The following is a 25,974-nucleotide window of genomic DNA, read 5'->3' on the forward strand; positions in this document are numbered from 1 at the left end:
CTTCTCCTGTAAGCTGACTAGTGTCAACTACACCCTCTGAATGCTCTGTAAATGTCTGATAAGATTGGGAACCACAGGCACATGGTTTTCTTAGTGGACTTTCCGAATCTTCTGCTCTGAGGTGTATCTGTGTGTTATTTGTGTGTACACACAAATAAACACAGAAAAGCAGGATGCAAAGTTCTGAATAAGAAGGTGTACTGCAAGAATTTTTAACAAGAGAAGCAATCTATCTTTACATATACAGCCTTAACATGTGCATAAAGACCTAAGGATAATCAGAGGTGATTTCAAGTGGATTTCCAAGATAACAACGCAAAAAGAGTGTGAAAAGTCTTTGGAAGTTACTGGTCAATGGAACAGCTTCGTTCCAGTAACACAATTCAGATTCCCAGTGAAGGGACGAAGCCCAGACCTCTGAATGGTATAAACGTGGATTTGTTTCAATAGTGATCAGAAAAGGATGCTTCACACAATTCAGATGTATGATACTCACTGGAGAGGGGACAGGTTTCTTTTTTTCCAAGCTCAGTTTTCTTTCAATGAAGGTTGCGCTGCTGTTCTCCTTCACAAAATTCAGCTTGTGAACTTCCTCCATCAACTGATGCTGCACTTCACAGATGCTTGAGGAGGATAGCTGCAAACATAAAGGTAGGTTAGATCTCATGAACAGAATGGTAACGGGATTTGAGACAGTGTATTTGGCTTAATGGGCTCAACACTAGGCATCAGACATCTGACAAGGTATCGCTGTTTCCTGCAGAGCCTATAGTGTGCTAGGCACAAGACAAAAGAAAGATCTGTTTAAGAGAAGTAACTAATGATTACTGTTAGGTTTACAAGACGTGGTGATTTAAGTTGAATCGTTAAAAAATATTCTAAACAGCAACAAAAATGTAAATGAGCAGCTTTGCATTTATGGTACTGAGCCACCTGCTTTCAGATGCAAATGTGCATCAGAGCAGCCCATGTGCTGCAAGGCTTACCCTACAGCTGTGTGTTTGTGAAACTGTGCTGATACCAGGTTAAAGACACGTGGATAAGCTGGCATTCTGTCTGAGGCACTGGGTAAGTGCTTTTTGTATGCCTAACTCCAAATATATTTGCTGATGTAAGCAGGAAAAATAAGGGGGGGAGGGGAGTTAATTTTTTTAGGAAAAACATCATAGAAAACAATGCTTGATGGAGTATATTCCAAAATATGTAATGGTCACATTATAGGGATCCAATTTCTTCATGCAGAAAAAGCCTTTATATTCTGTTTAAAAATGCAGCTCTGTTTTGATCCTGACTTTGCTTTTCTCAATTTTTCAGCCCCTCCTGACTCTAAAGTCAGCCCTTGGTGGAAAGGGATACTCCAAAAGGGCCTCACTGCAACATGTTTCTTATGCAGAATCTTGTCCAGACAGCTGCCTAAACATGGCTCAGGTTCAGGTGAGCGGATTTGGAAGTACTGTCACAGCTCTGTTTCTCAGGGTGCGAGTCCTCCAGGGGAAAATAAAACAAAAGCAAAACTTCATGTAATTTTCACACAAATTAATAATAGTTTCATAATCTCGAGGTAATGCTTACAGTGCACAGAAAGAGTTGAACAGGCTGGAAGAGCTGATGCACTTCTGTTAGCTCCAATAGGCATCCTTGGTGGCTGTGACTACATAAAAGAAATTATTTTAACTTTCTAAAACTCTCAGCACAGACAGAACTGCACCTTAATGACTAGTCCTGCCATGCAGACGCTTCTGCAGAATATCTGGATTTAAAAGCAACTTGTTTTCCATAGAAATTATTTCATCACATGTCCTAAGCCTTACCCTGCAGGCTTCTGTGTGACTCTGCATGTCCAACACGAGCAGGAGAGTTCATGCACTCTCCTAGAATTTCTGTCTTCTAGGCCGTTCAGGGCAGACCCAAAGAAACCAAGGCTAAAATGCTAAGAACTGCCTCTGTTTTGCCCTACTGTCTCATCGTTGCTATTGCTGGAGCAGCTCCATTATGGTCATTCTCAGCAAAAAGTCCAAGACTGACAAAACTCAAGCTGAGAACTTAACTTTTGCCGAGCTTGCAAGGAAAAAGAAATTGATTGTGCTCAGCAGAACGATCAAAATCGCAGTAGCTTTTAGGTATGTGTCCTACACATCCCCACCCAAGCTGTACAGAAAGAAAAAAAGAGAGAGAGACAGAGCTTATGTCTATCTATAACATACTTACTGGAACAGGCACCACCGCAGCAGAAATTGATTGAAGTGCTGCAGACATAATATTTCTGAGGAGGGTAATGAAGAAATACAGACAGTTCAACACAATCTTTTTGGCTGCTGTGTTGAATACCTGAAGTTCTTCCACTAGCTGTGCATTTAAAGCCTCATAGTCTTTCTTTGCTAGATCAAGCTCTTCTCCTGTTGACCTCTGAAGGTAGCTGTTGTAGTCCAATAATTTGTCATAGCGCTTCTGGATGAGCTTCTGTGGGCCTGAAAACAAGGCTTGTAGTGCTGAGAGAGGAGTCAGAACAACCTTGTCTAGTTGAGCCATCTGGAAAGGTATAAAACAGACCCACGTTACTTCATTCGTACAGTTCTTCAGACACAGTAACAGGTAAAGCACTGATTGCAGCCCATCAAGTGATCTGTAATTGACCCTTCACAAAGTATTGCTGTTAGGGGCAGCTTCACAGCACAGAGTCTAGCATGAGTTAGAAATCCTTGGTAATGTTGCAAAGGAGGGGTAACAGATTTGCAGCTTAAAGTGTCTGATAATGGAAATGGTCCCCTGGAGCCCGCAGCCTGTGTTGCTGCTTTTTGTGATACCATGGAGAAAAAAAACCAAGGCAAGGATCAGTGAAGGATAACCATGAGGACTGAAACTGCAGAGTAGGTGAGTGTGCTTTTCAGTGCCTTGTGGTGCTACACTCGAGTAAAACTGAGAATTCCAGCCAATATAAAACCTAGAGGTCTTGTTAAATGGCAATGACAATCTTTGTTTCAAAGGATATCAAAACTTTTTTCTTCTTTTGCTTTTCTTTTTTTCTGTAAATAGCAGTAAATCAATTCCTGTTTAAGTGAACACGGTCACTTGATTAAGTTACGCTATGCTTGTTGGTTTTATCTTTAGTAATCAGCAACAGTAGATAACTGGTTAAAAAAAAAATCCTTCTTAGACATTCCTATTAGCCTCCAATCATCTCAAAGGATTAATATTGCACTAAAAAAGATATTTTGATAGTCACGTGTTGTAATATAGTGCAGACTTTTGATGAGTAAACCTCGTTGTCAAGTTAAAGCCTTTGGATGCTCTCTGTGAAATAACTTATTGGATCAAGTGTGAGGGGAAAAAAGAGCAGCCATCCCTCTTCCCCTCCATAGCACACCATGGTTGAGGGCACATGCATTTTAGCACCAGAAGTGCTCTCCCAAGGCCAAGATGCTGTGCACTGACTGCTGGCTTCTGTCTTATTTCCACTTGAAAAACTAGGCTGTGTTTAGTGAAGCAAACTTTGATGTGTTAAGAAAAAAGTTCTTCCAAGCTGCTGCTCTTGATTTCCAGAAGTGAAGGGGCTACTGTGGATTCCTGCCCTAAAGTTTTCCTTAAAACATGAGAGAGGAAAGTATCCATTACTGTCAAATGCAGAAAAGGAAAAAAATATATATATATTTTAACATGAACCTATTGTTGAGATAACACACATACAGAAGAACATGTAAACATCTGCTCAATATGCGAAGTCAGGACAACATTATTGGTTGTTATTTTTAAATGTACATGGGATAAAGACTGTTTGAAATGTAAGACAAATAGAAAACAAGTAAACATAGTTATTAAAAATTTCCACAGTTAAATAACATTAAAATGTTCTTTGAAATTACGTAGGACTTCAGGCCAGGTGGGTCCTGAGCCAGTAGGAGTTACTAAGTGTCTTCCTGAAAAATGGTTTTATGTTTTGCCTGCTGTGGTCGGTCTTCTGCTTCTTTGCTGGTTCTGGAGGTGGGGTGGGGAAGGGCGTCTTCCATACTGCACACTCATCATTCAGTGTGATAGAAGGGTCCCTTTTCCTCTCCTCATGCACTCATTCATTTTAAAGATATTGCAAAGATATTTCTGATTATTTAGATTAATTTTTCAGTCTCTTTGTAAATTCTGGAACTACAAAGAAAAGGAAATTACACCATCTCACTTCCCTGTCATCATCTGTTTTTTAGCAGTCAGTTTTCTTTTTTTTTTTCTTTTTAAAGGATTGAATTTTAGTCTACACAGACTGAGGAAAGCATAAGTAAACCTCCTGCTCTGAATGTTACAAGTTGAACTGTTTGCAGCAGCAGCCTACCCAATTTTGAAGAGACATTAGGACTGTATAGCAAAGATTTAAAAAAAAAAATCACTATAAAACTGTGAATATTGGTAAGGAAAGTAGAAAAAAAACAGATCTGCTGCTCCTGTCTGAAGCTCAGCAGAAACATGCAAACTTAGCACAATGATTTTAGCTTAATCCTAGGAATATAACTAACAAAGTTTTCTTTAGGTTTTTTTTAGGGTAAATACATTTTACAGGACTAGATTTTCTTATTTCCTATAGCAATTTATCCAAAGAAACACTCATCTTTCCCAATGGATTTCTAAGGATTTTTTGCTCTTTCCTGTCCTGAGTCTTCCTCACATATGCGTATTCTCTCACACATATTGTTATCTGTGAAATGTTGGACACTGCATAAACTTACAAGGTCTTCACAGAGATTTGTAGGGTTGTTCATTTTCTTTGCGTGTTTGTTAGCCTCATCATCTTCATTTTGCAAGATTTCCTGAAGCCCAGTTATATTCTGTGCAGCCAGATGTATGGAATCCTAAATGAGAAGATGGTAGGAAGATGAAAATGGGTTATGATTTATATAATGTGCTGCTTTTGCTTATGCAGATACTGCAATAATATTGGTGGAATCAGAAATATTTTCCATCTGTCATACCTATTTGCTTTTTTTCCATGCAGTTTCCAGCCATTTGAGCTGGAAACATGGGGATTGTTTACTGTGAAAACACTTTCCTGTGTTTTGCCTATTTTCAGTGCCAACAGTTGAAGAATAAAGTTGTTAATGTTCAACTGAAAAAAGTTGTGCCCCAATCTAACGAGTGTCCCACTGGAGGTAAACTAGTCCTTAACAACCTTTGGTTGTTGTGCACCATTTCGTTGTACAAGCCTTCCCTTGTTTCTTTCCCTTGCTGAATCAAGCAAGGTGTGTTTGTGGTAAGCTCTGGTCAGCTGGCTATTGATCTTGCCTACTTCTTAAACTCTGAGCCCAGCTTGGGTATACATATGCCTTGTAGCATCTACAAAGTTGACAAGTCACCCATGAGAGGGAAAAAGCTGTAAGTTACCAGCCAACCTACATCTGAGAGGTAGATTAAAATACTAACACTTGCAGCTCTTGAGCACTCTGTCCATTTAATGCTAGCCAACACAGTCTAGCAAGAGGATGAAGGAAGGAATCCTTATGTCCAGAATATATAGATTAGGACACTTTAATTCATATGGCTGCAACTCATGTTTGCCATTTTTAATGAGTAGTTGTTGGTGTTTCACTGCTGAATATATATATATATGGCCTACATGGTGGCTTCACACAGTGACTAAAATCAGTAACTGTACCACCACAGCACAGCTTTTCTGCACTGCTCCTGTGGGTCTCCACAGAGCCTGCTAGTATAAGGAGAAAAAGGCAGATGTGTGGGCTTTGTGACTTCTTTGCCATGGGCCCAGTAATGCAGCAGAAGCACAGCCTATTTGATATTGTGATGTAAACATCTGCTTATAAACAACTTGGTGTTGCCTAACCACTGGCAGAAATGTGCATTAAACTCATTATGGACATGGTTTCTGGCAACAGATTGCATAAAAGCATGTACCCACCTGTAGATGCTGTGAGGATAATGAAATGTTCTTCACACATGATTTCACAGTCTTCTCTAAGCTTCGAAACAACTTTTCTTCCTTATCGAATGTCTGATCTTTCACCTAAATCAGATGTTTTCACTGTTATTTTGGAGTCTGGCTAATGAGAGAAATCCCTAGAGCTCTGCTGGAAAAAAACCCAGACCTTCCTTAAACTCCTCCCTTTGGAAACAGAACAGATTGGTCCCTAGTTCTCCCAAACTCTGATCTGAATCCAAGAAAAGTCGAAGGCATGGGACCACATGACAGAGATTTTAATTTCTGCCAAACCTTGTGAAAGCAGAGCGTTGCTTTTTTGTTATAAGCACATCTGCGTGTATCACTAGAAATCTCATTTTTTGTATATTTTCGCTGCATTTGGGGAAACGATGGTGAAAACGTGATATAAGTTATGATATACTTTTATGTCGTGGCATTGTTTCCTTTGGTGGTCGTGTGTGTAATGGAGAGACTTCTCCCATGCAGGCTGTAGGTGGAGCTGTTACCTCTAGAGCAAGGTCAGCTCTTCAGCTTGTAACCTCAGCAGCTGGAAACAGGCTGCTTTTACTTTTTTAATGCTGTCTGTAGAAACCCTGAAAATACGTTTATTTCTGCCTACCTTTTAGTTAAGGAATTTGAGAAATCTCAAGCCTGTTTTTCAGGGGTTTTGCTGTAAGGGTCACAGCATGTTTCAGAGATGTGAATGGAAAACTTTCTTTAATTAAGCAGGAGAGAGGGCTGAGTCTGTAACGTATCATGAGTCTAAGATGATTCTCAAATATTTTAAACTCAATCGAAAAAATAGAAAATGAACCTCCAAAAAAAAAAAAAAAAAAAAAACAAACCTCACCTCTCCCCTTAATCCCATTTAATTCTATATTTCTCTTTGAATTTATAGCCTTGTCAGTGTTCCATGGGGTTTGGTGGGAAAACCAGCAAAAATACAGAAATTTCCACTGTGTAAATAACTGAGCAGAAAAAAAGTAAATGTGGGTAGTTTGCGTCAGAGAAAGGGGGAAACCACTGGTAAATAACAAAACAGGAAAAAATGGCACAGATCTTGTAAAGTCACATCCAGAAAGTCAAATGACCTTGTTTAACCAGCAGTCTTGCACAGAGAGATATCATTTTCAAGGTCAGCTGTAATTGATTTTCTTTGAGATTCACATTGAAGCTTTTCTGGAAATGTTTATCCTGGTAGGTTTTGAACTACAGCCTTGGAATTATGAAGGAGCGTTTTGGTTTTGCCTACCTAACACCCATTGGATTTATCAGAGTTCTTTGCCTCTGGTAGTTTTGATGTTTACAGGTTCTTAGGCATGTAGAGGCAAACCTCGTGGTCTTTACTAATTGGGACTACTACTCATCTTCCTTAGAGGACTCAGAACCTGAATGTTAGGATGGACAGTAAGACACCCAGAATGTGTTCACAGCTCAACAATAAATATTGCCAGTCCGACCACGAAGAGCTGAAGCTGACTTTCACAAAAATACTGGCCACTTCCTCTCTGCTGAAGATCACAAGCTTGAGAAACTCTTAGATAAAAGAGGGAAGGATAAAGAATACATTATCTTGTTTTCTATTTCAATCACAAGGATCTTTCCTGTCTTCTGTGACACTCAGAAAATGACTTTATAAATGATGCAGGAAAAAAAGCGACACCACAAACTGTATTTCTAAAATGTTTTTAGAAACGCCTGTGCAAAAGCAGCACTGAAGCTGTCAATGCAAATCTGCAGTTGGGTGAGTTAAGTACCTGAGGTTCTCCCCCTGTCAGTATTTTCAGATGGCTGGTGACCCTCTTGGATTTCTTGCTAATGGAGTGAATATTCAGTCGGGAAAACTTTTCTTTAAGGGTTTCATCATCGTCGTTCCTCTTATACTTCAGCACTGCAGACAGAGAATTTCGTGACACTAATAATCTGTATCCATGGGGCTTTTCATAGGGATGGGGGCACAAATATGAAACCATTTGAGATCAGACACTTTGATGTCACTTGCTGTAATCTCGTGTCAAAATGTTTGAGATTATGAAAACCCTGTTATCAGTGCTAACTTTGAGAATAGCGAAGCAAGGCTTCAATGTGGCAAGTCTATAAGAAACAGCACTATCGCTGCATCTTAATTATTATTGGTGTTTGCAGCTGCATTACTGATGATGAACATGGGTATGACATGTATTCTTTTATCATTTTCATGTTCCAGGAATCTGCGTCCTTTGTCAGGTAACATAGCTGCATGAGGACAAGTGACATTAAGGCATCTGTTATTTTGTTGAAACCCAGTGTATTGCACAACGTAAGTAATACCAGCAAAAACTGTTGTGGCATTATGACTGGAGTTGAAACCTCTCTTATAACTGCCAGTCCAAACCGACAGAAAAATTCACTGTTTTTTTTTCCTTACCTAAATCTTTCCTCCTTTTGAGTTCATTGATGTTCACATTAATATTTTTCATAGTAGAAAGGGCCTCCTGTAGTGCTTTGTGGTCAGGGTGAGAAACAGGAGTTGAATTCAACAGTTCACAGAGTAACAAGGGATATTTCATTACCCGCTGTACAGGCTTGATCATCAGGGATCCCATGTCCATTAGGTTTGGCTTTCCTCTATAATTTATACCAAGAAAAAGTCACATAAGGAGAAACTCCTTGAAGACAAAAACTTTTTATATTTCTGTGTAGTCATTGAAGCTGCTGCCTTTTATATCCTTCAATTGAGCTTTCAACTACAGAAAATATCAAAACCAGAGCAGTGCTTTGCACTGAGTCATAGAAGTGCAATCACCACTTAAGTCAAAAAATAAGATACATCTGTCAGGAAACACGGGCTGTTGCAAATGAAACCATCCTCCCGCCTCCTCAATGAGAAATACACACCAGGTCTGAGTTTTCTGTATTTTCAGCAATTTGCCAGACTATTGCTTAGACATCAGCTCTGAAACTGGCCCACTCAGTCTGAGGGGTGCGTATGGTGCAACTTGCACAGCACGACACCCAAGAAGGGAGATGTAGGTGGAAGAGCAAATAACAGGAAGTTTGAGAAATGCAAGCGAGTGAGGCTATTACATCCTGCCCTGGTCCCTAAGCCTTAAAATTGCAACATCTCCACACTGTGAGTAATTGAGATGCCTGCTCACTGCTGCATCCCTTCTCGCAACACCTCTCAATTTGCCAGTATAAGCTTTGCTATCCTTTACCTGCTGTTTTTCTGTGCTGGCTTCCAAGAGATGACATCACACTGCCGAGGCTCTGGCAACAGGACAGAGGAGTCCTTGTCTCTCCTCATTCTAGCATTCTCCTGAGCAAACCTGGGAATGCTGCAGCACCACCAGCACTCCCACGAACTACCCCAGACTCACAGACTCCCCTTGGAGCTGCAAGCGAGCTGGTGGGGACAGTGCGAAGGACAGTAGGGGAGAGCGAGGCTTCCATTTGCATGCCCAAAAAGGCTGTCTTGGAGGGAAGGAGCTGGCCTGACAATAACTGTGCAAGAGCTAATGCTAGGCAAAGAACGATTTCTGAATGAGGAATGGCAGAATAATACAACATAGAAGGGAAGTACAAAAAACAGAGAACATCCACTCGGTTTTGCAGGCTGACATCTATTGTTCTGTGAGCAGAAAGAGCAGAAGAGAGGAAAAAAAAAAAGGCTTTCATTCCCACTTTTATACGTATGAAAAGTACAAGAGCCAATCCTTACTGCTGACTAATTAACTAACAATTTGAATGCCTTTGAGAAGAGACATCTGCATATTTAAACCATCTCTCTTGCACAGGCATTATCTGCAAAAAGTTCTGCATGAAAAAAAAATTAACAGTAGATGCCTTTTAAAGCTTCTTGATGTCCCCAAACCTTCTTATCATTTCAATCCCCCTCATTTCTCCCGTATCCTACATTAAATATATAGAGCTATTTTCCCTCCTTTCAGCTTCTGGCAGCAATAATGAAAAAAAATCTTAAATTGTTATTGTTTTCTCTAAAAAGCCCCTTGAATGCAAATCTGTGAAAGCTGCCTCATGAATGGAAAAATCTTCAAGTATCTTCTCTTTATATAGTTGCACTTTGGACAGCTGCCCAAGTGATAAACAGCCCTCTGTTCACGTATCTGCATGACACAGTCTAGCAATATGGTTTGAGAGATAGTAGGTTTGTTGTAAGATAATGACTCCCTGGGGCACCGAATGCCACAAAGTTCAACTCCTCCAATTCTCCCCAGTGAGATTATCTGCTGATCTCCACTCTCCCTGGATGAGTCCCGTTTCCAGTGGGCCCAGCAAGCACGCGCTTGGCAGCCAGGCAGGACGTGGCCCCGCCACGCGATCAGAACAGGCTTGTGACATCCATTGTGCGGAGAATTAAGTTGATAATTCATTTGCCATGCTGCTTCCGCTTCTCCCCCATCTTGCTGTGAATTTAGCAAGTATTCTAGGTTATAAGTAGCTGCGCTAATCTCATCGCAGATTCTCAGCGTAGCTCTGCAGAGCGTGCAGCTGGCTTAGCTGCAGTGAGCTTCATGGCATACCCTGCCTCCCTCCTCGCAGCAAAGCAAGCTTACAGATGCAGAAGGACTCCCACCAGTTTAAAAAGTACATGGTGGTGAGCTATGCAAAGAGAGGTGATCCAGGGTTTGGTTTCACACACTGTTGCTGTCTAGCAGGTAAGTCCTGTGGTGAACGTGACGGCCAGTTTGGTATCGCAGGGCTGAGGATGGTGCCGTATCCAGCCTGGCAGCTCTGAAATTGTGTGCACACATCACAGGCTGCAGCACGTCTCATAGTTTTACATTTGACTGTGTGTGAACTCATATTAGTACAAAACAGGCAGGGCAAATAATTCGCTGTGCTGTAAGGCTCTCATGCAAACCCAGGGATTTCACTGAGGCTGCACAGTTGCTAATCCAAGCAGAATCCAACCAATCTAGTTGATAGCAATGGGCAGCTTTGTCTGATATAATTGTTTTCTTGATCACACTTGAATGGAAAGCAACCTGGGAGATGGTTTGGGGGGAATTATGCCGTGCTTTCCAACTCGAACACAGAGCAGGCTTTCAGGTGCAGTTCTGCCAATGTTCTGCTGTGACTCCACAACTTCTGAAGTGCAGGAGATGACATTTCAGCATGCCCTGCCATGCAGGGGGAACACAAATGCCACCATGCCATGCAAGGTAGCCAAGCTCAGGGAGGGTTCCTCAGCTGAACATCACTCCTCGTGCAGCTTTACAAGAGCCAGTTTCAGCTCAGGAAGTGCGCTGTATCCTACACTCCACTATAAACTGAAGGAGAAAGCTGGGTATTAACTTCTGGGGGGGTAGTGCAAGGCAGAGCAGCCTTGTGTTATTTCTACATGCGCTGCTCTCTTGTGTGATCCTATCGTTACTCTGGGTATTTGGTGTTTCTCCTAGGACCTCCACCCTTTTTAGAAAGAAGTATAGAACCTCCTTTATAAAAACCAATGCAAATAACTACTTTCAATCAAAGAATAAATCTTGAGAACCCCAACATAGGATTTCAACACATAAATCCTTTGAAGTCTATTTTACACTGACCTTATTTATGATGTCTGACTGACTAATTCTCTGATTTTACAGATGTTTCTCTCCTACACACATAAACCACACCTGCTCCTCTTTTGTCTTAATATTTCTGTCTGGGTTGTAATCATTTTCTTCAGTCCAGCTAACCCTTCCTCTGACCTCTCCCTGCAGGTAAATTCAGGAGGTGTTGTATTTCAAGGATCCAGACCTGCTGGATGTCCAAAACCACAGCCGTGACAAACTTTCCCTTAAAGCTTTTCAAAGATGTCACATTTGGCACAAAAGTCCCTTAACCGGAAGGTATCTGAGGCTGGGTGAGTGTTCTGGCAAGGTGTTGCCATACACTTGTTCTTTTCTGATGTTTCTCCAGCCATTGTCAGAGGGAAGCTCCTCAGAAAGATGGATTTCTCATATATTTAGGGCTACCAAAAGTGTCCTTACCTTAGAAATAGCTTTACCTGTCAGCCTGGTGTGTACTGAGCAGGCCTGCAGGTACACAATGCAAAGCAATTGAAGACTGCTTGGATTTTCAGATTTGACACTGCACTGTTGACAAGCACTGTTGAGGAGCTCAGAGCTCTCTAAGCACATTTATTAGACAACAAGGTGGTAGTAAAGGGCTCTGAATGAATTGGCATCCAAATTAAGTAGCTTCATAAACCACAAGTTTTGAAAGACATTGCAAAGCCAGTGCAGTTAGTAATTAGAAAACCAGACAGGCTTAGAGAAATTAAAACTGAGAGTGTTTTATCACACATGTCCTGGAGAAGTCTATGCATTCTACAGATATTGCTTAGTGTTCTTAAAATTTCCACGTGTACACTTTTAAGCATACTTAAGATAAATAAAAGATATTTTAAAGATTATATTACACATGAAAAAGACGTAGTACTTACTCTTCCTCGTACATCTTTCTGCAAAAGAAAAGGAACAGAAATAAATATTAGCTTCTTCCTAAAAGGACTTACACAGATCATGGGCCAGATTCTCAGATACACTTTGGTGACACAGAGCAGCTGTAACTGGCCAGTTAACTTAGGTTTATGGCTGCTGTGTGTCAGCAGAACTGCACAAAACAGCCAGAGGGTACCAATGAATCTGGCCCTACATCTTTTTGAAAGGACAGCCCCAAATGAGAAAGGATTGTCAGGAACCTGGATTTCACGATAACACCCAGCCTTCTCCTAACTCTGTTAGAGAAGGAAACTTGAGTCACTGTGCTAGCTACACCAAATCCTTAGCACAAAGAGCAAAATTAAATGTCATTCCTACATTATTTTTACACGCAAAAGAATACATTTTAGACTCTTAGGATAGAGAATCAATTAAGTTGTTCAACTTTTTGGGAGGCTATTTATCAACTGAAACCTCTTCAGAGTAGGGCACTGTTGATGTACATACAGAAAGCAGCGGGGATGTACAGCTGTTTTTAGGAAATATGCAGACGTGCACACAGAATATTTTCCCCATGGTACGATTAAGCTTGGAGAACTTCACCCAAATGCAAGGGAACCACAGTGTCCCTCTACCTCTGCAAGAGACTTTTCTGGTATTGAGTGCTGACATCATATCATCAGCCACTGCTTTCTGACCACCTGCATTTCTATCTCCGCCTACCAGCAGCCAGAGGAGCATGTGGAAGCTGGCGTTTTCATTGCTTCTGCACCATCAGCTCTTTGAGTACTTCTGACATCCCTCTGCCCCTGTAACAGTTGACCAAGATACTTCAGACTGAAAGCACAGCAGGTAGTTGCCAGCATCCTTTCATTTTTACCAGCTGCATTTCTTTGGCTAAGCTAGCAAACAACATCTCCGTTTTGCATAATCACTGCTGAAACACGGCTTTCTACATAATTTGGATTTGCACATGTCTCCAAGGCAGACACCTACATTTTGGGGTGGAATTTCTCCCCTTTAGTCAACAGGAGGCGTAGGAATCTAAGCATGGCTAATTAAATCTGATTTGTCTGTACAGATGTGCAGAGGGCTACTTGCAAATTCTTCTTGATACAGAAGTTGTTTTTTACAAGGCAGATATTACTCAGCCAAGGAACAGAAGTCTCTTGTTCAACCTCTTTTTTTTTTTTTTTTTTTTTTTTCCAGTGGAATAGTATTCTTCCCAAGGAGAAAAGAAATGATGTAAGAAATAAATAGTTTTCAAGAATAATAGTCACTGGCCCCCATATATTATATCTCACAATATAAAACAGTCTGTAACTTATATGTTAAAATTCCTACATAATTTTCTTCCTAGGACAAGTGCTCTCTCATTAGAAGTAAAAGGTTTAGGTGACCACAACTGCGCATTTGAGTGTGCACTTTCAAGTCTTAGTATTTGAACTGGCTACTATTTGAAGCCACTGGGAGAAAAATGCAACATAGTATACATGAAATGGCATTTTTTCCTTGGTTTCTGTTTAAAAGCCCATCAGAAAAGAACAAGACAAAATGAAGCTTCATTTTGAGGAAGGTTCTGTTGCTTCCTGCTACCAAAGGCTGTAATGGCTCAGCATAAAAAATCCTTTCTCTTCACAAATCCCACCTGCAATGATGGAACAGAAGCCTCTCCTACTGCCTCTGGAATTCAAGTGGCAACATCCACCCCGGCACATACACAGACACTATCTTTTATGTTTATCTCCTCCCATACCCTCTTGCCTCAGCAGAAGGGATGAGTGAATGACAGGAACAACTTCTCTTGATTAGCCAGAAAAGAATATTGTCAGAGTCAGCAACTGAAACACCCCCTTAGGGGAGATACCTGGCCATCCGTTAGCCTGAAAGCCAGAGTTTATATGAAAATCTATTTCTTTCAGCTGCCAAGGTGTCTGAAGACTCAGTACTCTGCACATATATTTGGTTATGTATTTACTGTCAGGCCACGGTGCACAAAGTCTTATTTTCTGTATAACCTGTCTTCAAAGTAAACATTTATCTTTTAATTTGGTTAATGTTTTCTTCTGCTACTGTTCCTAGATTTCACTCAGATACTTTCCATCTCCCAACACAACTCTGCCGACTGATCACTAGCTGGGGTATAATTGAAATATCTGTTGCTGATGTACACTCCATTAATTATTTGTGATAGCTTTGCATTTCTCATGGAAGTGTTCAGCACCAGCCTTTTCTGGGGCTGCAGGGAGACCTATGATCTGAAGCACTGGGGTACGCTCCCTCCTGACAGCTCTGTGCAAGATTTTTGAGAAAGTGAGGGAGTAAGGGAGCTTGCAAGTGAAGAGAAGCACTCCTCATAGAGAAAGTGAGCTGATTCTCAGGGTGCAGGAGGAAGCCACGCTGGAGGAAAGACAGAGCCATTTTTCTGCTGCATCCCCAGTACGTTTCCCCCAGGGGCTGGTGCTGGAGGCAACATCATGAAGGAAGTTCCACTGGTGGGACCTGACAGCTTGTTTCAACATAGACCACTTTCAAATACCCTCATCATGAGGTGTCGAGCATAGCTGCAGATCTCTGGGGCCTTACAGCGGGGGTCCAGAAACACCAGTATGTGTGAATAGCTCCACTGCGTGCCATTTCAATCCAGGCAATAGAATCGCTGAAAATGGGGCCGGTGTGTTTCCTAGGAGCTGGGCAAGGTGTTCCCAGCAGCCCATTATATGATGCAGCATTTCTTCTGCCGGCATGGGGCACTGAAGCTAAGGGAAGAGAAACCTTTCTTGTGCTATTTTTGGCCATCTTAGAGAGAAAGAAATCTAATCATGGCCCCTGGCTTGTCATCTTTTCATGAAAGCAGCATAAGCCAGAGCTTCCAGCAAGCCTCATAAAACTCTGGATTTACAGGGGACCTTTCATCTGCATCCATTTAAAATGTTCCCTGCTAGGCAACTGACTATGGACGGAAATCATCATTTGAAAAGATCTTACTTTAAGGACTGTACACAGTGTCTTAAATGCTGCTTCAGTTCTTCATCCTTTTCATAGGATTCCAGCATGGTGTGTGCATCATCGTGGCGATAGCAGTAGATTTTATATGTGTCTTCTAGTGGGCCTTTAATCTGCAAGAACACTTCCCCTGTTAAAGAGAAAAACAAAGCATGTCAAGCCAGACAACAGCATCTCAGAAGGAGTTTTATTATTCCACCACATTAGCCGTGAGCTAAAAAGGCTGCTTTCCACTTTACTTCCCTTAGAAATGATCTTGCGTGTTTATGTGCATTATTTATTACACGTATTTCTCAGCTGCTCATCTTTGTCACAGCCAGGCACCATTATACCAGCGTTAAAGCACGAAAATTCTCCAGAGAAAAGGGACGAAATCTCTACACCTGCACCCCTGCATATACAGTCCCCTACTTCACTGCCCCACCTTAAAACCCCTGCAGTGAGAACCAACCGGCAGAGCTTTGCTGCTAAGCAGAGACCACGTTGGCCTTGTGGGCTGCCAGGAGGAAAGAGTGTAAGGATATTCATTTTCCTTTTGACTTCTTTTTTTTTTTTCAGCTGGATATGAACTTGAATGGGTTATAACGGGAATAATGACTCCATCTCCCATTAGCCATTTCATGTTTATCTGCTTTGCAGCATCCTGAAATGGCAGTTATTAAGGCCTAGAGTGAGAATCTTCCTCACATGACAGAGGAGCAACCTCCACCTTTTCCTCTAACGAATTAAAACCGCTGTGGATTGCAGCCATTTCTATGTGGTATGAAAGGTGGAAAGCATTTACATTTCTGATCCTCTGTTGCATTGTTTTTTTCCCAGAAAACAGTTGGGAATTTTAGAGGCACTGAAGTAGTCCTGCACCCATTTCCCATCTAAGTTTGGTGCCCGTTTCTTTCAGCTTGTAACTCCCGTGCTGCTTTCTGTGTATATAAGTAATATTATCCAGGCAGAGAAAGCACACTTCATCTCTTCTGCTGAGATATTCATTAGGTTCTCACACTCTAATGTAGCAGCATCCTGATCAGCATCCTTGGAAATGCACATAATAAACAATAGCGATGGTGAAAACTACTGTCTCAGGCGTTTACAGAAAAATTACATCTACGTGGCAACCAGTCACATGTTTTATAAACACTCCTGTTGAGTTATAGCCATGATTATTAAAGTTAAAAGCTGAGCACCACGTTAATTGGGAGCTCTATTCATTCACAGAGTGAGCACAAAGCTGTCAGGCATCCTGCCTCTTTCATCCTGACCGAAGTCGGCTGTTTCATAATACATTGCATTGAACTGCTCTGTCTTAAAGTGAAAAATGATTCAGTTACCACAGTAACACAGCTCTGGGTTTCTTCCCTAGCAGTGAAGGTTAACTGGGCTGTCTAATGCATGTTGGTTTCAAGGTGCGAACAAGGGAACAACAACAACCGAGTTAAGAACACAGAAGTTCATTTTAGTTACTGTAAGGCCACAGTCAGAAAAGCACCTGCATCCTAAAGCTGCATCTTCTTTGGGTGCTGTCATCTCTGTTTTCTCTATCTTGTGCTAAATGCCAGTGCTGATGGTTAACAATGCACACTGCATCCTGACTTCCCCATAAACTCTACACAGGGCCTTAATTAGCCAACAGTGTAAGGGGAAACCATAACAAGCTTTCTCCTGATCCTGTGCCCTTGGCAGAGGTGCTGAATTCTCACACTTATCATTAACTTTAAGCAGAGCTCCGAGTGCTTAGCACATCCCGTAGTACATGCAGCTTTTAAGAGAGATTATGTTTTCTGCAGCAAAACATGCAAACTATAGACTTAGGCTTCCCTTCAGCATATACTGGAGCCTGGAAATAGTCATTCTCTCCTCCAGCATGGAAAACATGAGCATTCATTTGGCGTATTGTGCCATAATGATAGATGCTTTCCTTTGTGATAAAATAATGAGAGAAATTATGCGCTGATTTCATGGATGGGATCTTTTAAAAGCAGCTGGGGTCCTTAAGCCTAAAACGCTTCTTGGTTCTGGGTTGTATAGATCGAATCAGTTGAACACTGGGAATATCACTGTGGGAACTTGCTTTATGGACCAAAAATGCATCATAGTTGGGCACAGGTTTATAAATAACGAATCCTTAGAGCATTCTGACAGATCCACAACTGCCTGATGCCTCTTCTTGAGCATGGTGGTCAGACAGTCTCAAAGAGGCAACCTAGGAGGAAGGCTTCAGTGACAGCAATACTTTCTCCTTACAGTTTTCAGTGATGCTTCCTGTGTGAACAGCAGTGGGAAAAGGAGGAAGAAAGGGCCCAATATTTAAAGGCAGAGTAAAATAACTAAGTCTTCATATTCCTCCATATACAGCAACCAGACCACAGAGGAGAAAAAACACAAAGCAGAACTAGAAAGATCATTGGATTTCTGCTGCTTTTAGCTTCAGAAGACCGAGCACCAAAGCTACATTAGCATTTTAGCGCAGATTAGGAGAGGGCTTTTAAAGCCAGTCTCTCACTGTGCCTCATCTCCCATGCCATGGCTTTGTGGAGAAATGGTTAACAGACACATAGACTGGATCCTTTTGAGGCAGTAATTACCAGAAGATATACTCTTAGGGCACAGCTTAAAGTGTACCACTCAATCTACAGGAGTAGGCTGAAGCTAATCTGAAATATGACCTCTTGAAATTTGTATATACCACGTCCTCAGCACCAACTGTTCTCTTATACAAGTCTGCATCTATGGGTACTACAGTTTGTCGGTGTAGGCATATCCTAAGATGTGGAGACTAAAACTGGACATCAATATAGGTAACTACATAATTTTGGTTTCTAACTCGTGAAACAGCAGCTCTCAGCCTCACCATGACCGGGCTTCCTTCCAAAGGAAGATATGTCAATGGAAGATGTTTAAATACCACAAACACAATAGCTAAACAGTTTCTCATCCAGCTTTTTCCTTAGAATGGCTTTAACAACTTTTACAATGAATATGAGGGAGGATTCTGAAGACACAACTGTAATCTGCTCTATTTTTGAAGGTGACAAACTTAGTAACTTATTGTTTACAATGATGCGATTATTCTCCCTGCTTTAGACTCAGCCTTTAGAAGAACTGCTCTCGTCTTATGTTCCATCTTTTTCCCTGCCATAATTTAGCCAACTTTCTGTTCCACAATCCTATACATTTTGATGGTCCTTTGTCTGATTCTGGAGAAATACACAGTACTAAACTGATTAAATTTCTTGTCCTTACTTCTGGATATGGCACCAAACTGAAAGAATGATTCTCCTTGCTGTTGAGAAAGCCACTTCCTGCTAGAATAGAACATTGCTTATTAAGGGTATGACTCATCATGATGCACTTTTATTGAAATACTGCCAAACAACACAGTTTCATCAAACTACGTTAAGCTGTTGCCTTGGCAAACCAGATTGAGACATGCTAGGATTAATACCTTTCCCAAGCTTTAATACTGTGTTCCCTAGCCAAATGGCAACTGACATTTTTTTTACCCCATTATTTTTCTAGAAGATGGTGCTTTCTATCACACGTTACCTGTGGTACATGGTCAGTATAGTGAAAAAAGAACCCCTCTGATCTCTGAATGATAGCTGAAAGTTTTTTAAACTAAACTGGCTAACTTGGCATTCAAATTAATTGCGATTTCTCACTTGATTTCTTAAGTTGGATCACCTACCACCTCTGCACTTAATAAGCAATTACAGAAGAGCTGATGAATGGAAACTTCTTAAATCTCTTCACCTGTGCCAGAATGTCAAGTGAATAGATCCCAGCCATAACACTTATGAGCTACTGAACGTATGATTGCTGTGATATATCCAGGGCAAATCTATTTGCTAAAAATACTCATGATTCCTACAGATATTCCTACACAGATTCACACAAGCTCCATATTGATTACTGCTTTCTTTCTTCTACTGACCATGTCTCTGTTAATCACACTTAATCACCTTTTACATTAATTACATTGCCAGTAAATATGTTATTGATGTTTGGGTAGATTTTTTTGGTGACATTTTAATATTCCAACCACTCTTAATGCATTTCTCAAATGGTACAGGTATGAACACACAATATAAAAGTTGTTTTAAGCATAAGCAGTTAGGTGGGCAATATTCAACTAGATGAAAATGATGTTATCATTATATAGCATAAATCAGTATTGCAGTTTTCATTCATGATAAGCTCACTCTCTCCCTTTCTCCTTCCCCTCAACATCCAGAGGAGCAAGCACCATGACCAAGCCTGACATGAGCACAGCAGAGCCACTGGACAGGTTTCACATCTCCTTTTTCCTGTATTACTGTGGACAGCTTGTAGCACATTACTCTCTGAGAGTGGTGCTAGTTTAGTCTGATGAAGGTATAGGACAGGAGAGTGTTATGTTTATTCATTCACGTGGCTTTGTAGAACTCAAGAGGACAGTAAACATACCGATTAGTTGCATGGGTGGTTCCACATCTGTTGTGGCTTCTTCCAGCAGTGACAGCAGCTTGGCTGATATTTGATGGACTGATTCAATGTTGCTAAACAAGCCATCCACGTCAAAGTGAGCAATCTAATGGAATACAAATATTAAGCAGCTTCTGAGGAAGGATGAAAAAGGACATTGTATTTTACAGACCTTCTCTTGATAAGGCCTTCATGTTCAGCACTCCAGGAAGCACAATTTCTGCAAAATGTAATATAAACATCCTCCTTGTGACTTTCAGGACGCATACGGTTTTCAGATCAGTAGAACTGGGTCGACACAGTTAACAAAGGGCATTTTATCAAGTGATTTTAACATTACTTTGAACTACTGTTTCCTAACTTGAAAGTGTTTACCTAGGAAGGAAATAAATTTTATCATCTGAATGAAGAAAAGTCATTTAGCTGGCTTTAAAATGTTTATTTTCCCATTGAGAAGAAGAATAGTTGGCAGTGGATTTGATTCCCTGCTTTCCAGTTGCTCACAGAGGCTGCTACATGAACTGGGACCTTGATGCTGTAGTGCCAGCCATGAGGTACGAAGATTTTCAAATGATGGTACCACTTTAAGTTAGTTGTCCTGTAAATCTGAAGCATGCAATCAAGATCATCCAATTTCCACTAAAACTAACACTTTAAAATTCTGGGTGTTAATATAATCAGACAGAGACCAGGAGCACAGCATTGACTCCAGTGAACTGGTTCAATTTACATCAGCAAAAAATTTGTCTCCACATATTGTCTCCCTTGCTCATATTAAACAAAAAATGTTCAGGACACATGCTTTTAGTACAACATACTCCCTGTGCAGCTGCATGATAGTTAATATTCAGGCACAACTGATAGCCAGTGGTGACGTGTTAACATGGAGAACAAAGGCAAGACTGATTTTGACATCCATATCTGTACCCACTGAACATCCCCCTCCATTAGAAACAGAGCTGCACACTTTCATAGCAGCTCTCCAGATGCTGGGAAGGTCAAATTGCATGCTATCATAACCAAATCAGCAATATACTATCAGTTCTGCCATAGTTAATTTTTTAATAATTATTATAGGGCTAAAACATTTTTTATCCATTTAGAAATATGAAACAGATCAGTTCCTAGGTCAATTTTCTACATGTTATCCTTCTCTAAACACACTACAAACTTTCAAATATGGTAGTTTATCCGAGAAGTAGACTTAAAACCATACAATATTTTGAAAGCCTTTCAAAAATTGCAGAGGTTATTACACTAAGACAGTTATAATCTCTACTTTTCCTCTGTATTCATCTGACACTGGACTTCTGACCCCCACCCCAGCACAATGCCTACATTGCTTTTGGAACTATGTTGTGACTAGACACACACGGTAACACGGTGACAAAGGACAGAATCAAAACATGCTTTCAGTTGGCTGGGCAAGAGCAGAAGAATACAGCATGTTTGTTACACATCCCAGTGAGTTCGAGCAGAGAGTGCCCTCACTGGGTACCCGTCGGGAACCAGCAGAAGCCACTCCAATGCAGACAAAATAACTGAGAGGAGAAAGGAGTTAAGAACTGCTTAAAGTTAAACCAGCAGATGCCAGCTCTTCCGAAAATGGGCTGGAACAAATTCTGACAGTTTCAGGAAACAAAGGGATGGTCCTGCAGGAGTTCAAACGACATGGGTTTCAGTGGCCACAGTTCCCCAAGGAGGCAGCGTCAGCATCACTTAAACATTCTTTGTCCCCTATACAACTATTTTGTGACCAGTTGTGTAAGGAATCATATATACAGAACACAGGCCTACGGTCTGTTTAAAATCACTCCTACGCTGCATTAGCAGCAGATATCATTTGTGCAGCTTCTGTGAACGCTATGTTGCAAGCCCCACGAATTTAAGCCTTTCCCTGGACAAGCTCTTCTATTCCCAGCTTGAGACTGCACAATTTTTTCTAGAAATTGAAATGTTGTTGAGGAAAAGGTGCTCTTTGAAGTCTCAGCTGAAAAGGAAACTGAGTATCATTGGCCTAATAAGATCTTTTGCCTGTAACATAGCTTATGAGCCTTCCTTCCTCAATTTAGCTTTTCTGTGAGGAATGCAAATTTCCAAGACGCTCGCTGGGCTGTCTGTCATGCATGGTGTCTCTCCACACAGTTGTCAGAGAAGCCGGTTGAAGTAATTTTTAAGACAGAACTTAACCCTGATGGGAAGGTTAATGCCATTCCAGGCTGTTGCCATGGAAAATATTTCTTCTTATTGTTTTTTACTGCTTTTAGAGGTGCCAGTAAAGGTCTGCCGGGTATGTGCCAGCGCTTATGTGCACAGCAAAAGGGAGAGGGAAAGCTGCCATTGCAGCCTAAGCCTGGGAGCAGGCATATAGCATCTAAGCTGCCCTCTGGGCAAGCACCTCAGTGCAGGTTTTACACACTTGTAATGCCAAGGATCAGAAGTGTATCTGACTTCCCACTCTCCTCACCACAGTTCTGGCGCATCTGCCTTCTGGAAAGCCAGCTCTGGCCCTGCATCAGGCACCGTGCCACCCTTCAGGTTGCCATCTGTGCTTGCCTTAAGATAATCTGCAAACAGAGCGTAGGTGAATTCAGATCTTGACGTCAACCCCTGGTCCTCCGCCCTCGGCACTTACCTGCTTGTTTCTCAGAGGCTGAATCACTTCCTTGATGCAGAGATCCAGGTCGCTGATATAGTCCCTCTCTGTGTGCATCAGCTCTGCAATGATTTTTACCCTCTTGGCCATCATGCGTTTGGTAGTTTCCTCATCCTCCCGTGGCAAGGTGGCAGAGGATGTGGATCCTGACTGTGGGGCCATTTTTTCTGTTTAAAAGAGTATTGAGGGAGGCCTGTAAGGAACATCATCATTTCATTGTCCCGGCCACGCTTCCACTACTGCCTGAAACACAAAGACCCCAGATGCTCTCAGTGCCTTCCCCACCGAACGCAGTCCTGCGTCACCCTGGTCACGCTGAAATCCATATACAACTGATACCCTCTAAAACCACAGTCTCAGGCTGAAGTCTATTAAGACTTGGTGAAGGGTGAAAACATGTTCCTGTGGAAGGAAAAGGCTGTGTTTATTGTAAATTTCACTGGAATAACCATTGTTCTGTACGATGTATTACTGAGGTCTGTTCATGGGTCTGCAGGTACGGATGATGATGAAGTCTGTAATTCTTTTAAAAGAGTTATTTTAAGAAGGCAAAGGAATTACAGGAGACTATGGGAAAACCTTCAGTGATCAATAACAAACACTTCTTGTGACAGCAGAGATCACTGGGGTCACGAGATTCTTGTCTGCTTTCCCACATTTAAAACCTAACCCGCTTAATTTGTTCCAAATACATGCAAATGCAAGGGAATCTTCTACAGCCAGGTAATTCACCTGTGCTACGGGATCTGCGCACAACCTACTTATCTGTAATGATGGCTTTCCCTTTGGCTGGTTCTGAAGGCAACCTGCAGACACTCATGGCAGCTGTACAAAGGGCGCAGAATTTTGTCAGTGTACACTGACAGTCCTTATTTTTCATTAGGAAAAACACAGGGGGAAAACGTGGAAGATTTCAGAGGGTATTCTGGTGTTTTCCCGCCAGCCACAAGATGGTGCAGAGTACCAGCAAAGACAGACGGATCATTACTGCGCTCGTCTCCGCATTACCCAGGTCGTGGCTTGACAGCATCGGATTTTCTCGCTCAGCAGCAAAGGACAGGAATCTCTGCTGAGGATCAGGCTGTTACGCCTTGATGTCAACTCCTTGTAGGAAGCCTACCGTATAATGAGCCACGAGCAAGCAGGATCTGATGCCTTGCTGGCTGATAACTGATACTGAATAGATTGCTGTTGTTTGATTTGATTGTTGAGGGTGGGGTCACGAGCACTCAAGTGAGCACCAAACGGAGCCCAGCTCACCCATACAGTGCAGGTCAATGCTGCAGATGATAACCTGGAGTTGGACTTGTGAGGAAGCCAGGCAGTCTTCTGGAGAGAGGACTTGGAGCTGTCTTCCACTGAGAGTTGTAAAATCTTATGAATGCAATGCATCACCAGCCTCAGGCCCTTCTACAATGATGCTGACGGCTTGTATTCAGAAAGGATGGGTTTGTTATTAATCCTAGTCAAATTGATGTGACCACAGTTTGATTTAAATAGCTGCATTGAGGACTGCACCTCTGCTTCTGTCCTGGTAGTTTTCAACGGGGAGGACAAGGAACCTGAACAAAGCTGCGGTGAGCTGCTTTTCCAGACTTTTTTTCTATTTTCTATTTCAACGTTCTTCCCTTCTCTAAAGTAAATCTTTCTACCATTGAGTTTTTAGCATTTAAATCTCTGTATAACACGGGCAAAAACATTTTGTCCTAGAGTTTGTATGCAGACAATGGAATGGAATGGGAACAAGAGCAGGATGTCTCCTCTCTCCAAGGCCTTGGAAGAAATTTAAGCTGAGTTCTCCCCTGGAGAGCTCCTGCTGGTGTGAGTGTATGTCTCATGTGGGTATTCACCTCGCTTCAGTCCTCAGCCCCCAAAGGTGCAGTGCGCTGAAAGAAATGGACTCGGTGCTCACTTCAGTGTGGAGAGCAGAAATCTATTCTAGTACTTCTTCATGGCTCCCTCTGAGCCACTGTCTGCTAGGGCTGTGGAATGAGACCTCCCTGCCTGTCGCTTATGTGCTAACACGGCAGGTAGTAACCACAATTACAGATTTGCAAGGAACCACACAAACAATCCAATTTAGTTCCAGTCCTGCACCAAAACCAACATTCCTCTTGAGATCAGGTGTGAAATAGTTTGTATGTGTGTGACTGAACGTGAGAGTTCAGGAGGAAGGTCTTAGTTAGAAATGTTTTGTCTTATATGCAGTGCCACTACGGTATCAGATGGAGCCTGAAGGTGAACACAAGAAGCTCTGTAGAAGAACTTCTCCATCTTTTATGGTGGTGGCAGGGATGGCATACAGGAACAAAATAAAGGCACTGTATCCCACCTCAGGCTCAAAACACAATTCCCAGAGAGGCTGGGTTTTTTTTCAGCTTATGCCATTAGATCACCCTGATCAAATTTGATTCGGGAATCATGTCAGGGCTCATCTATTATCCTTATTGCATGATAGATAATAATGCCAGGAAATAAAAACTATTCTCAACAGGAAGAAATAATGGCGGGAAATAGCAGGTAGATGCTGTTTCCTTGCAGAAAACATGTTTTTTAATAAAAGTACCCTTTTGTTACAAGGAATATAATTTTTCATTTTCACTGAACAGATTCACGTTTTCATCTTAGACATGTCTGTCTCTGTAGAATGCAAGAGCAAGATACTGAAATGATAATTACAGCCAAAACCTGTGATTTTACGTTCAGCTGATTGCTTTTGACCAGCTTAAGAACGTTAGTAGCCTGCTGAAATCACTGCAGAGTAAGTGAAAGTTTAATGAGTGCACAAACAGCAAGTGCACATTTGGAATACAGGCAGACTTGTTTCTACCTGGTAACGTGTACCAGCCCTGGAACAGTTCAGAGAGAGGATTAGCAAGAAGAGACATTGCTGAGGATTAACAATTATAGTAAGAATTCAGCTCATTCATCCTTGGAAGTGACAGGTGTAAAAGTAAAAGAAAAAAGTTGTCTCTCTCGAATGGTTTATTACACAAGTATTTCTTAAGACATACACCAATGTAATTGGTACTTTTAGTAGCTATAAAAATGTAAAGTGGAAGGCAGCATTTGCAATTGTTACTTTGCAAGGCCAGTTATCTGCAGGAGCTGCCTTTCTGGAAGATTTTGCAATGGAGAGGGAGCTTATGACTTTGGGTTCGAGCCATGGAAGTGCACAGCTCTACTCACAGGACATGAGAAGCTCAGTGTGCAATGCCACAGACAAAGCAGTCGCATGTGTAGCAGAAGCAGCTTCTTGCAAGCATGAAGTCTAATACCATCCTCCAGCTGGAGACAACCCACCAAAGCTTGGAGACCAGCGATGCACAAATACAGCATCTCCTAGGCACATGGACAGACTGCAGAAGCAGTCAGGGCAGGTTTATAAGATGATGCATGCAAATTTCCCAAGCTTTCCTCCCTATAGAGAGCAGCTCCCAGAGGTCTGCTCCAGCCCTCATTCCCCCAGGTGAGATGCTCAGGGTGGATATCAGGTTTGCCATGGGGGGCAG

At 41.7% G+C, this 25,974-nt stretch overlaps 1 protein-coding gene across 2 annotated transcripts in view; it reads right to left on the reverse strand.

Moving 5' to 3' along the window:
* The window catches only part of ARHGEF38 (Rho guanine nucleotide exchange factor 38), a 37,218-nt gene that overhangs the window by 5,077 nt on the left and 6,167 nt on the right, over positions 1–25,974 (reverse strand). For both annotated transcript variants that reach the window (XM_426302.8, XM_046940769.1), the window contains exons 2-11: positions 22,442–22,629; positions 19,789–19,912; positions 15,331–15,478; positions 12,345–12,362; positions 8,322–8,521; positions 7,672–7,805; positions 5,894–5,998; positions 4,710–4,832; positions 2,209–2,529; positions 497–637 (exon numbers count right to left, since the gene is read on the reverse strand). In XM_426302.8, coding sequence (XP_426302.4) covers positions 497–637; positions 2,209–2,529; positions 4,710–4,832; positions 5,894–5,998; positions 7,672–7,805; positions 8,322–8,521; positions 12,345–12,362; positions 15,331–15,478; positions 19,789–19,912; positions 22,442–22,629 — 1,502 coding nt within the window. The remainder of the gene's footprint in view (positions 1–496; positions 638–2,208; positions 2,530–4,709; positions 4,833–5,893; positions 5,999–7,671; positions 7,806–8,321; positions 8,522–12,344; positions 12,363–15,330; positions 15,479–19,788; positions 19,913–22,441; positions 22,630–25,974) is intronic.

Source organism: Gallus gallus, chromosome 4 (assembly GCF_016699485.2).
Source record: "Gallus gallus isolate bGalGal1 chromosome 4, bGalGal1.mat.broiler.GRCg7b, whole genome shotgun sequence".
NCBI classification, from domain to species: Eukaryota; Metazoa; Chordata; class Aves; order Galliformes; family Phasianidae; genus Gallus; species Gallus gallus.